This window comes from Brachyhypopomus gauderio, chromosome 14 (assembly GCF_052324685.1).
Source record: "Brachyhypopomus gauderio isolate BG-103 chromosome 14, BGAUD_0.2, whole genome shotgun sequence".
Classification (NCBI taxonomy): Eukaryota; Metazoa; Chordata; class Actinopteri; order Gymnotiformes; family Hypopomidae; genus Brachyhypopomus; species Brachyhypopomus gauderio.
This window is the reverse complement of record NC_135224.1, coordinates 23841645-23854944: the sequence shown is the minus strand read 5'-3', so window position 1 is coordinate 23854944 and position 13300 is coordinate 23841645. Positions and strand designations below refer to the sequence as shown.

At 42.0% G+C, this 13300-nt stretch overlaps 1 protein-coding gene across 1 annotated transcript; it reads left to right on the top strand.

Moving 5' to 3' along the window:
- Positions 1-825: 825 nt before the first annotated feature.
- Positions 826-6303, top strand: LOC143474620 (homeodomain-interacting protein kinase 1-like). The gene is made up of 11 exons (XM_076972117.1): positions 826-1059; positions 2184-2548; positions 3223-3346; positions 4023-4142; positions 4242-4328; positions 4618-4799; positions 5142-5355; positions 5518-5615; positions 5736-5884; positions 5972-6096; positions 6286-6303. The coding sequence occupies exons 1-11, from the start codon at positions 826-828 to the stop codon at positions 6301-6303; spliced, it is 1716 nt and encodes a 571-aa protein (XP_076828232.1).
- The last annotated feature ends 6997 nt before the right edge of the window (positions 6304-13300 follow it).

The window sequence follows — 13300 nt, the reverse complement described above, 5'->3', positions numbered from 1 at the left end:
CCAATTTTAGGGTTCGTACGACTGCTTGAAATACTTGGAAATACTTTCATTTTAATGTTGCTTTTTCAGATTTAAAAAAAGTGTTGGATATTGGCTAAAGCATTTGAAGATGCTTGAAATGAACTGTGTTTCGTTTCGCAACAAATAGCTATTTGACTGAATGGTTCGCTTATATAACGTTACAAATATATAAGTTACAAATACATAAGAAATGTATCAACCTCTTGTAATTCCAGCGGTAAACTCGAGAGTGCATTAAGACGTTAAGATTGTGTGCTTTGAAAATAAACTACCATTAAATAAAATATTGCTAGTTTGTTAGGTAAGGTAGAGCTACTGGATTAAATCCTACCCAAACGAGCATATATCTTAACTACATATTAATACGCCAACGTGATCGTTTGGGGGGGGGGGGGGGGGGGGGTGGTTAGGTAATAGCTAGCGAGCGAATTAGAGAAAAAGCAAAACTGTAGCTGGCTACCCAAACACGCACATTTAAAACAGTGCTGTTGTTTTGTGTATTGTTTTGAAATTAATCGACCTTATATTTGATCTTATATGCTAATAAAGCAGCGCTGCGTAGCGCGTTGTGGTGCCTGTTACCACGTCACAATCGTAGAATTCGAATTGAGCTTCCATGGAAACCGCTAGTTTACATTACGCGTTGTCATAGTGATGTGCAAACAGAACAACATTTACGGTCGACTACGAATGAATTCCGTGTCGTTTTCTTCTGCTTTTTATTCAAAAAGTTTGTTCTGAGGTTAGTTAACCCAGATAACTAAATAAGATATTCAGATTGGTTAAATCTCTACCACCTGGTCCATGGCGTACTTTGACTCCATGGCTACAAGCAGCAGTTTCCTCAGCATGGACGACTACCGTCTAGTGCAGCACGAGGTCCTCTGCTCTGCCTCCAACAGATACGAGGTGCTGGAGTTCCTTGGCCGCGGGACTTTTGGCCAGGTGGCCAAGTGCTGGAAGCGCGGCACCAGTCAATCTGTCGCCATCAAGATCCTGAAAAATCACCCTGCCTATGCCCGCCAGGGCCTGATCGAGGTGGGGAAATTATGGTAGATTTAAAAGAGGTTTTGAGAATCAATGTGTCAGGGCTGGCTCGGCTGCCACTCCCTCTACCACCAGGAGTTGCGGGACGTAATCAGCAATGATCCGTTTCAGCTGTCTGAAGTTTTGTTTATTGTTTTACCGTGCTCTCACGGCTTATATTGTTTCTCTTTTCACACGTCAAGTACCTCCCTGTACTCCCGCGTTACACAATTGTAGCCCTGATTGTGATGTTGCTTTGTTCCTGCTCTAATAAGATGTAATAGGCTGATATTGGCTAACACTGCAATTTGTAATCAGGGGCAGTGGCGGCTGGTCAATATGGGGCGCTGGGGCGCCGCCCCCTTAATATTGTTCCGATATTAAAATGAGTTCATTATAAACTGCGATAGTGATGAAATTATTTAGTGACACTGTGTGTCTAATTGCCATGTTTGAATTTATTAAAAGTGTAAACACATAATTGTATTTAATTGCTTACATTGTGCACACTTCCTGTGTGCGGGGCACCGGTCTAATGAGAGTGCATGGAGAGGCATAAACTTTTGCCATGCACTGATCTGAGGCTGCAGTTTAATTGGTCGGTTTCAGACACACCCACTCTTGTTGGACACACCCACTCTTGTTGGTAGTGTCAGTCAGCTGCGGTTCGTTAAAGCTGGTTTATACTTTCGCGAGTGATCGTAGGGCGAGACTCCGCCCACCTCGCGCGAACCTCCAACGTAAATCGGTTCATGTTGAATATCAGCAGGCTGGAGCAGCAGCTCATACAAAATGAGAGAAAATTCAGTTTTATCTTTACAAAATAATCTTCTCACAAAGCATTCACTTGAAGAACGTTAGGGCAAAATTCATGTTCAAATAAATAAAGGGCAATAAGACTGCTTTATTTGTTTTTAATTTGTTTACACCCCCCTCAATTATTTGTGCACCAGCCGCCACTGATCAGGGGTCATTTCCCTCTGGAAAAGAGCATCTGCCAAATATAGCAAAAGTAAATGTCTGAAGGGAGCCATGCAGTAACTGGGCTGATGCTATTGAAGTTACGTAGCATATTAGCCCTTGAATGCTGTGCCCACATAATTTAACGCCTGTCCCATCTTCCCCCATCTGCTCAGATGAGCATCCTGAGCCGTCTCAACAAGGAGAACGTAGACGAGTTCAACATTGTTCGCTCGTACGAGTGCTTCCAGCACAGGAACCACTTATGCCTGGTGTTTGAGATGCTGGGGCAGAGCCTGCAGGACTTCGTCAAGCACAGCCCGCTGCCGCTGAAGTGCATCCGGCCCATAGTGCAGCAGTTGGCCATGGCGCTCCTGAAGATGAAGAGTCTGGGCCTGATCCACACCGACCTCAAGCCTGACAACATCATGCTGGTGGACCCCGTCAGGCAGCCGTACCGGGTCAAGGTCATCGACTTCGGCTCCGCCACCCACGTCTCCAAGGCCGTGTGCTCCTCCTACCTGCAGACCAGATACTACCGGTGAGTGGCGCGGCCTAAGGCATATTGGAAACAGATGCATGGTTGTGGGAATCGCTTCCGCTCGAGTGTGCTTGAGAGGTGAACTGCCCGTTGTGGATGGCTATGGTGACACGGCTGCACATTAAGATTGTGATAAGCATTACGATGAACTGCAACGCGTTTGATTGCCATTTGATTTATAAATGATGTATTTTTAACTGGATCATGTAAGTGTTGTCATTTATCCAAACACCAAAGAATATCTTAATATCTTCAGTGCCTGAGAAGTTAAGATGCTCTCAGCACACATAAAAATATTTTTTTGGTTGGTTTTATGCTTCAGGCTTTGGTAATATCAGTACAGGGTACCCGCACTGCTCCATTGTAGTTACACCATGGCAGTGTTGTTCTGTATTTACGTAGTGGAGAACAGCACATCAGTATGTAGTGTCAGTGTGTCAGTGTAGTGTCAGTGTCAGGTTACACTACAGTAGTAGATGGGTAATGCACAGGCCAGTATTGTGCTACCAATTTACCAAAAGAATATTTCAGGTAGTAAAAAAAATACTTCTTAAAGCTTTTACATTTTCACACATTAATTCATCACTCTGTGTTAAAGTGAGTACCTTTGAATCACCACAAACCACAGTATCATGTTAAACGTGATGATGGACGTTTTTGTCTTTTTGGTCCAGATCGCCCGAGATCATCCTGGGTCTCCCGTTCTGCGAGGCCATCGATATGTGGTCCCTGGGCTGTGTCATCGCCGAGCTCTTCCTGGGCTGTCCCCTGTATCCTGGAGCATCTGAATACGATCAGGTCAGCCCACGGGCCTCGGACCCGAACCTCGCCTTTCTCACGCTTCTGTCTTTATTCACGAAGCATCGAAGAACAGTGCTGATTTAGAGTCTGCTTTCCCACCTCCTTTCCAGAACTTCCTCGCTGTGTAATAAAGATGTAAATCTTGTTTGGGAGAAGAGTGGAGTTGCTAACAGTGATGGCCACCTTTATTCTAACTATGCAGCTTGCTAGCTGTTCTGTAATGACTGGCAAAGAAGAGACTATGAATGATTTTTGGGGAACCAACAAAACAATTAACTCAAATGTGTTGAGAGTGTGATCTGTGGGCCCTTTAGGCCTGAGATGTGTTTGCTGGCTATAATTGGTAATCTAATAAGAGCTCTTTACAGTAGTGCTAGGAATACTGTCTTGCAGTGGGAAAAAATCTCAGGTTTGCATGACAGTGGAATTCTAAGATGGGTCCAGGTGAAGCTCCCAGTACAACAGGGTTGACTGGTGCAAGGTGTTTTAGGAAAGCGAAGCCCTTACTGTGTTAGAGGTGCAGACCCATGGTGGCTTTGTGGCTGTAGGGACATGTAGGGTTTGGATAGAGTAGTTGTCTTTGCTAGCTCGTCTTCAGGATCAATATATGAACATAAAATAAAGTCATCCCATCATACCATAAAATCATCCCTCCTGTACGCTGTCGCCGCAGATCCGGTACATCTCCCAGACGCAGGGCCTTCCAGCAGAGAACCTCCTGAGTGCGGGAACCAAGACCAGATGCTTCTTCCACAGGGGCTCTGGCTCCAGCTACCATCTGTGGAGACTCAAGGTCCCCCATCCTTCTTGTGCCATGTGTTCGGTTCATAAGAGATCTGTAATGGCACCTGACAGTACACCTGAACGTTTTTTCTCCTTCTATGTTCCCCAGACGCCTTTAGAGCATGAGGTGGAGCTTGGCGTCAAGTCCCAAGAGACCAGGAGATACATTTTCGACCGTCTCGATGACATGAAGCAGGTTATTTGTGCTCTTGTACACCTTATTGCACGCTTAGCATCACTGCTGTGACATGCAAATGAAGAACAAAGCGCACCAGCTGCTGGTGGAGCATGTAGAGCAAGGTCTTGGTTTTGAGTTCAAGGGTTCGAGGGTTCGTGCTGTCATAATAAGAAGTGTATGTAAGTCACAACAGCGCCTGTGAAATGCAGAGGAACACACGGCAATGCTGCTGCTGAAACAGCGTCTTAGGCACATCGCCGCCCTCTGCTGGCACATAATATGACCTACCCGTTCGTCTCCCATGCAGGTCAACATGCCCATTCTGGAAGGCACAGACGTTCAGGTGGAGAAGGCTGACCGGTGGGAGTTCATCAACCTGCTTAAAAAGATGCTGACGCTGGACGCAGGGAAACGGATCACACCATTGGAGACTCTCAAACACCCATTCGTCACCATGGCTCACCTCTCTCACTACCCTCACAGTGCACAGTGAGTATGTACAGGGCCGTCCCTCCGTCTCACACAGTCCAGCCTGTGTTCCAGCTCCGACGCGGGCAGGATGGTTTGCGTGTCGATCATTATGCAGGGCTGGGCGCTCCATAATTTGCTTCTTTCGTGTTAAATGTATTCAGACAAGGAGCTAAGAATTCCAACTGGAAGCACACTAAAGTTGCATGCAAATGGAAGAAAACCCCAAAGAGCTCTTTTTAAGGAACGCCATCTTATTGTAACTTGCTGTAGCACAGTGCTGTAACTCACCTCTTTCTGTCTCACTGACTCTGTGTGTCACTCTCGTTGTCTGTCTCACTCTCTGTCTCTCTCACTTTGCAGTGTAAAGTCTTGCTTCCAGAACATGGAGATCTGTAAGCGGAGGTGCACGGGCTTCGACGGCAGCAGAGGCCTGTTCGGCAGTGGGGGTGTGGCTGGGGGCGGGGCTGGGGGCGGGGGCCAGCACCAACTCCAACCTCCCAGTCACCTTCAGCAGCCAGCCCGACCAACACAGCCAGGTGGGCCTGCCAGCACAAGCTTGTCGTGTGTTGCACCAGTATCCCCAAACCTACAGCTCACATTAAACACTGCAGGTGTTCAGATAAGAAATTACTCACCGGAAATGTGCTTTTCAGCTATGTTTGAAGGGTCTTGCCATTAAGTACATGTGACCTGTTTGTTGGTTGTGTGTGTGTCCTCTGCCACGCACCCATCTCAGCCCATCATCATCTCGGACACACTCCGCCCCGCTGTCAGAATAATCACCATCTCCAGCGACACCGAGGGCAAGGACAATGCCAAGATCCTGCCCACCAGGTGCCCTCACCACGAACTCCTTTGCTCCGCCTCCTGTGCCTCTGAGCTCTGTGTTTGCTCTGTGTTGAAACGGTCACCCTTCTGTTTGCTCACTTTGTGGATTTAAACACTCCTCCCTAGCTGCGGCGTGAACAAGCGGGTGGACGTCAACAGCTGTGTGACCGTGCGGGACTCGGACACCTGCAGCCCGCTCAGCCCCAGGCGCCTGCCCACCTTTGTGGAAAACGCCGGCACCCTGCCCAAGTCGCTGGCCATGGTCATCCCACCAGGTGAGTCCCACGCGCTCTGCTTCTCCCTCCCCTCCGGCTCTGTCGACAGGTCGCAGTCGTTGATCACTGTCTCGCATCTCCTTATAGAATCGAGCGCCGCGGCCTCCGGGATGGTCCAAAAAGACCTCGGTTGTGCCTTCTGCCAGAGCAGCCCTGCCCGGCGCCGAGAGACACAGAGCCGCGTCCTCCAAGTTTCAGCCTCTCTGAGCCAGGTAGAGCGTCTGTAGAGCAGTTTGCCTTCTCACGCTGCAGCTGCCGTCACACTTCACACTGCCCCATAGAAAATCTTATCTTCGCCCTGTTGTCTTATCCACATGCTGCAACCAGGTGTAGTCCAGAGAGCAGTTCAGCTGGGAGTATTGATATCTCACTGCCATTTTGTGTCTTGGCTCCTCCTACAGGTTCAGGATCTGTTGTGATCTCATGACAGTTCAGGAGGCAGATCCCCCTGGCACCAGTCCACCAGTCAGGAGGATCAACTCACTCCCTGCTCTTTCTTCAATTTGCACTCCTGTTACATTTGCACATTATATTTCTAATTCATTGCATACGTTCACTTTAATCGTAATTACACCAGATTCCTCATACATTCACTTTGCACATACAGTATGTTTACTTACTGCTGCATACGCCACTTACTTGAATGTAAATTTCAGAGACCTCTATTTATTTTATTATATATATAAACAACTCAGCTATATTTTTATCTTTATTATTGTACTTACCGTTACTATTGTACTATTCCTTTTTTTACTGTTTTAGTTAATGTTAATTTTAAGTAAATGTTTACCGCTGCACTATGGAGTCTGAAAGTAACGTAATTTCAATCCTGTGTATGTCCTGCACGTATCACAGATTTGACAATAAAGTTGACTTTGACTTTGAACTACCCCTCAGCAGGCTCTTCTTACCTGAAAAAAATGACTTTATTACAGAATTTCAATACTGCAGTGTCTGGGCTTTTTTGTTTGTTTGTTAGTCCATTTTTGTTTGTTTTAGCCTATTTTAGTATCTTGTTTTTAAATTATGTTTATTTCAGATGCATCATCTGTTTTATATATTTATTTTTATTTAACATTTATTCAACCAGGAGGAATCTCACTGAGTTACAATAACTCTTCTCCCAGGGAGTCCTGGCCAATATTTGCAGAACAAAACAATTATACACAATGACATACAATACTTCTATACACAACACAATTTCAGAGAGGGTAAGAAGCCTAGGTTTAAGACAGCTTGACGCTCATTCCAAACATAAGGCGCATACAATGAAAAAGCCATTTTCCCCAACTCAATCAATCAATCAATCAAATTTTATTTATATAGCACTTTTTACAACAGTTGTTGTCACAAAGCAGCTTTACAAGTGCCGAGTCCTAGCCCCCAGTGAGCAAGCCAAGGGCAACAGTGGCAAGGAAAAACTCCCTAGTTTTTTGCATGAGGAAGAAACCTTGAGAGGAACCAAGACTCAGGGGGGGAACCCATCCTCCTCTGGCCGACACCGCTCACCATGACCAACTCTGTTCTTTCTAATGGGCTATCTAAGAGCAACTTATTTTGTGATTTTGTATTATATAAATAAGATAAATTAGATTGAAATGGAAGTAGATTAGAAATATATAAAGGTATTTTCCCCATTAGGGCCTTTGCAATAAAAAATCAATACATGATACTTCCTACTAATAATTCTATCCACTGAATTTCTGTGACATTACATGTACACCGTATACGTCCTGTGTGTGGGGCGCCGAACTAATTCGTGTCTATTAAACTTTTGGCAAACACGTGACTTGGAGAAGCTTTTTAACATTGTGTGATAATGCAGACACAAAATAAAGACAATTGTATTCTTCATCACAGCTGTGGCGTTATGGTGAAATATCTGATCGGTTGGAGCAGTTCTTAACCAATTAGATTGTGTGGCAGGAACTAACTCTTTTATACATGTGCTAGCAATGTATTAATTTGGATAGATTGCTGATAATGCTAGCTTGCTGCTAACGTTAGCAAGCATTTTATTGCTCAAAAATAACTTTATTATAGAAACTCTGTTCATGTCACGTTATAGCCTATGTCTTGTCATTCACTTGATCTTTTGTATGAAGCACACTGTTTTGCTTTTGACTGAAAGCAGTAATGGTTTAAAATGTTATTTGATGCCAAATGATAATAAACAAGTTCATATCTATGAAACCAGTGTTGTCAGTGAAGTTCATTTACAATAATTATAACAATTAAGTATTAATAATAAAAAATCTCATAAGTAAAAGTATTAAAAACTTGATGTATTAACTGTAAGCAGTTCTTTCTTAATAGTTTAAGGTATTTGTAATTGTGTAGTTAAATTAACAAGTAAAAGCAACTGAGTAATTTTAAATTGAGTAATTTCAACTTTTAATTAGTTCACTCTATTTAAATCATATAAGTATGAATTGTATCCATACAACTCAATACCTCTGTTTTTTAATGTAGATTGAACTTATTAGGGTTAACAGTGTGTGATAATGCAGACACGAAATAAAGACGACTATTGTATTCTTCATCACAGCTGTGGCGTTATGGTGAAATATCTGATCGGTTAGAGCAGTTCTTAACCAATTAGATTGTGTGGCAGGAATGAACTGTTTTATACATGTGTTAGCAATGTATTAATTTGGATAGATTGCTGATAATGCTAGCTTGCTGCTAACGTTAGCATTCAGTAAATGTGTTGCTGTGTTAGAGTTTTAAAAATGTATCTCAAGTATTGGGAAACGCATGTTAGCAGTCGTAAAAAAACTAAAGGATTTCTTAGAATTTAGCAGAAATTTTAGTTAGAAATACACTCACTACCAGCAGGATGTAAAGTTGGTGTTTATTTTAGCTTGTTTGAAGTAAATAAATGAAAATGCTTCCTCTCTCTCTCTCTCTCTCTAATTTTATGTTGTGCAAGGCAAGCATTTTATTGCTCAAAAATAACTTTATTGCTTAAAAGCACTGATTTGAGGAATCTCTGTTCATGTCACGTTATAGCCTATGTCTTGTCATTCACTTGATCTTTTGTATGAAGCACACTGTTTTGCTTTTGACTGAAAGCAGTAATGGTTTAAAATGTTATTTGATGCCAAATGATAATAAACAAGTTCATATCTATGAAACCAGTGTTGTCAGTGAAGTTCATTTACAATAATTATAACAATTAAGTATTAATAATAAAAAATCTCATAAGTATCTCTTAAGTTATTTGTAACTGTGTAGTGATTAATACTGTAGCAGGAACCACATACCAAAATTATAGCAATAGCAAAAATGCCTTTATTAAAACAGAGATATCTCTGGGGATCTCACATTCTAACATCAGAGAGACCCAACAAGTGTTTGTACATGCCGTCTTTATATACGATTTCTCCACGCCCCAAACTCACAGATCTGCTTCTATGCCTTACATGGTATTGTTGTTCGAACAAACAAGACTTCTCTCTTTGTCTCCAAACCTAACATCTCTTATACATATGGTTCCTGTCTCTGGACTGTCTGCTTGACCCGAGGTCACCATACATCAGGATGTCATACATTCATGTTTCACCCATGTCAGCATTATTAGTTCACCACTTCTGCTTGAGCAATCACCTTCTCGTTTAAACTCCTTACGCATCATGATTTCCTAAGGCCCTCTCTCGGGTTCACAGCTCGGACACATTTAAAACAATAGTTACATTTAATTCCTATATTATGTTTAAAGGGTAAGCAAAATATATTGTTGCTAATGCTAGTGCTAAGCAAAAAACTCAAAATCATAACAAAAGTTAAATTAACAAGTAAAAGCAACTGAGTAATTTAAAATTGAGTAAATTGAGTAATTTCAACTTTTGATTAGTTCACTCTATTTAAATCATATAAGTATGAGTTGTATCCATACAACTCAATTATATTAGTTTTGACAGAAGCCATTACTAAATTTTTTGAGGCAACGAGTTACCTCTGTTTTTTAAGTAGATTGAACTTATTAGGGTTAATTGGTTGCCTTGAAGTTTGCGGTGGGGAGCAAAGACACGCGGGACACGCCTACTTTTTTGGTAGCCTATCAGTATAGTTAATTATATTTCCTCTTATGTGACTGGATTATCCTGGATGATTTGCGTTAGCGTTTGGATAGCTCGTTAGCTGACCAGGGGGCTATTCCACGAAGCGAGCTTATGAAAGCGGCGCTTATTAGAGTGAGCCTCGCTTGAGTTAGCCAAACAGTTCACTTCCGTCTAGTTCCGTTCCACTAACGAAATCCAGACGCAACCTATTCCCGCTAATTCAAGCCAGGCTTTTGTAATTGGCGATCATGCGCGTGCACACAGTATTTACACAGCCTCACTAATCGATATTCGAAAAGGCAAGAAAATGTCGAAAGAGCTGAAGAAACGAGCAGCTTTTTTTTTCTTCTGCTGAACAGGAGCTGCTCATACGTCTTTATGAGGAATATAAACACGTTATTATGAAGAAAGGCAACACATCCTGTATTAATAAAGCCAGAGAAGCTGCTTGGCATAATATTGCAGACAGATACACTACCGTTCAAAAGTTTGGGGTCACCTAGACAATTTTGTGTTTTCCCTGAAATCTCATACTTTTATTTATCAAATGAGTTGCAAAATGAATAGAAATATAGTCCAGACATTGACAAGGTAGAAATAATGTTTTTTTTTTTATTTGAAATAATTTTCTACTTTAAACTTTGCTTTCGTCAAAGAATGCTCCCTTAGCAGCAATTACAGCATTGCAGACCTTTGGCATTTTAGCTGTTAATTTGCTGAGGTAATCTGGAGAAATTTCACCCCATGCTTCCAGAAGCCGCTCCCACAAGTTTGATTGGGTTAATGGGCACTTTTTTCGTACCATACGGTCAAGCTGCTCCCACAACAGCTCAATGGGGTTGAGATCTGGTGACTGCGCTGGCCACTCCATTACCGATAAAACACCAGCTGCCTGCTTCTTCTCTAAATAGTTTGTGCATAATTTGGAGGAGTGCTTTGGGTCATTGTCCTGTTGCAGGATGAAATTGGCTCCAATCAAGCGCTGTCCACAGGGTATGGCATGGTGTTGCAAAATGGAGTGATAGCCTTCCTTATTCAAAATCCCCTTTACCTTGTTCAAATCTCCCACTTTACCAGCACCAAAGCAACCCCAGACCATCACATTACCTCCACCATGTTTGACAGATGGTGTCAGGCACTCTTCCAGCATCTTTTCAGTTGTTCTGCGTCTCACAAATGTTCGTCTGTGTGATCCAAACACCTCAAACTTTGATTCATCTGTCCATAACACTTTTTTCCAATCTTCCTCTGTCCAATGTCTGTGTTAATTTGCCCATATTAATCTTTTTCTTTGCCACTCTGCCCTGAAGGCCAGCATCCCGGAGTCGCCTCTTCACTGTAGACGTTGACACTGGCATTTTGCGGGTACTATTTAATGAAGCTGCCAGTTGAGGACCTGTGAGGCGTCGATTTCTCAAACCTGAGACTCTAATGTACTTGTCTTCTTGCTCAGTTGTGCAGCGGTGCCTTCCACTTCTCCTTCTACTCTGGTTAGAGCCTGTCTGTGCTCTCCTCTGAAGGGAGTAGTACACACCATTGTAGGAAATCTTCAGTTTCTTGCAAAATGTCTTGCATGGAATAGACTTCATTTCTCAGAACAAGAATAGACTGTCGAGTTACAATTGAAAGTTGTTTTTTTCTGGCCATTTTGTGATTTTAATCGAACCAACAATTGTAATGCTCCAGATTCTCAACTAGCTCAAAGGAAGGTCAGTTTTATAGCTTCTCTAATCAGCAAAACTGTTTTCAGCTGTGCTAACCTACTTGCACAAGGGTTTTCAAGGGTTTTCTAAATATCCAATAGCCTCCTTACAGAGTTAGCAAACACAATGTACCATTAGAACACTGGAGTGATGGTTGTTGGAAATGGGTCTCCATACATCTATGTAGATATTGCATTAAAAACCAGATGTTTACAGCTAGAATAGTCATTTACCACATTAATAATGTATAGAGTGTATTTTTGATGCATTTAATGTTAGCTAAATTGAAAAAAAAAAAAAACAGCTTTTCTTTCAAAAATAAGAACATTTCTAAGTGACCCCAAACTTTTGAACGGTAGTGTAATTTAATCCATTCATTGGCATTTTAAAAGTGTTATAGTAAATTAATAATGTTAATAATAATTTCATGATTTAAAAGTAACATGAGCAGGGTTAAGAGAACGTGGCAGCAGGTCAAGGTGAAATATAAAAATATACTCCAGAATGGTAAGTACAGTTGATTAGTCCAATGTGCAGGAAAAGGTAAAACACCATATTAAATAACTATATAAAATATTTTAGCAACCAGAAAGAAAACTGCTACTGCTACTGCTGCTGCTGGTGGTGGGCCTCCTGTAGCAGCCCTCACTCCTGCAGAAGACCTTGCTTTAGAGCAAAACAGCGGACACCCCATCATTGTGGGAATTGAAGGAGGAACATCATCTGATCCTGTCTGTCCTCATGATACACAGCCTTATGTTAAAGGTAGGTTCAGTTGTTTCTCAGATTTTACATGTTTGTTCTTACAGGCTACATCATAGTATTATTGTATTCTTGATGACTACAGTGGTGGGGGGTGTGCGGACTCTTTTAGACCCTCCTGTATTTGACAATGATGTGAGTACCATAAACCAGCCTATTTCTTATGACTGAACCCTGAGGATCGTTAACATTTATGTGTCTTAATTTGTTGTTTGCAGGGGGAGATTGCCGGACCATCCAGGATGGTACAGGAGAATGAGGACACAGTGTCTGCCTGTTCTGTAAGGCGTGTGTGTCTATGTATCTGTCTGTTAATGTGCTGTGTGATCTCATGATTTGTGTTGTATTTAAAGGAAATGGAAGAACAGAGAGAAGACCCTCAGGCCTCCATGTCCAGAGCTCACACCTCTGCAAGAGAACACGTGAGTAGTAGTTATGCAGTTCAACATGAATAAATACTTCTCAATCTTGACTATACTTCAGTCTTAAAGGAATCTGAGATTAGTGAGATCTACAAAAGGTTCTTGCTCCAAGATATAGAATGTAAAAAAGCAGATCTGCAATACAAAAAACTAATAATATGGAAGTTGAAGCTTGAAATAAAGAAAATGGAGAAAAATGTGAGTATTTGCAAAAAGGTCTCACTTTAATACGCTTGTTTTTGCAAGATAAGTAAATCAAAGTTTCTTCTGTCCACAGGCTCAGCAAGACAATTAATAAATTTCTCTTTCCAAAAAAAAGCCGTCTTGTTTTATGTTAATAGTGTTAATGAACAAATGCAAACAAAATATTCCCTTAACCAAAGTAAGTGTTTGCATACATGTCCCTCATAGCTCTACCATCCATGTGGTCTGCAATTAAAATGCCATCTTCCCATTGCTCCAACT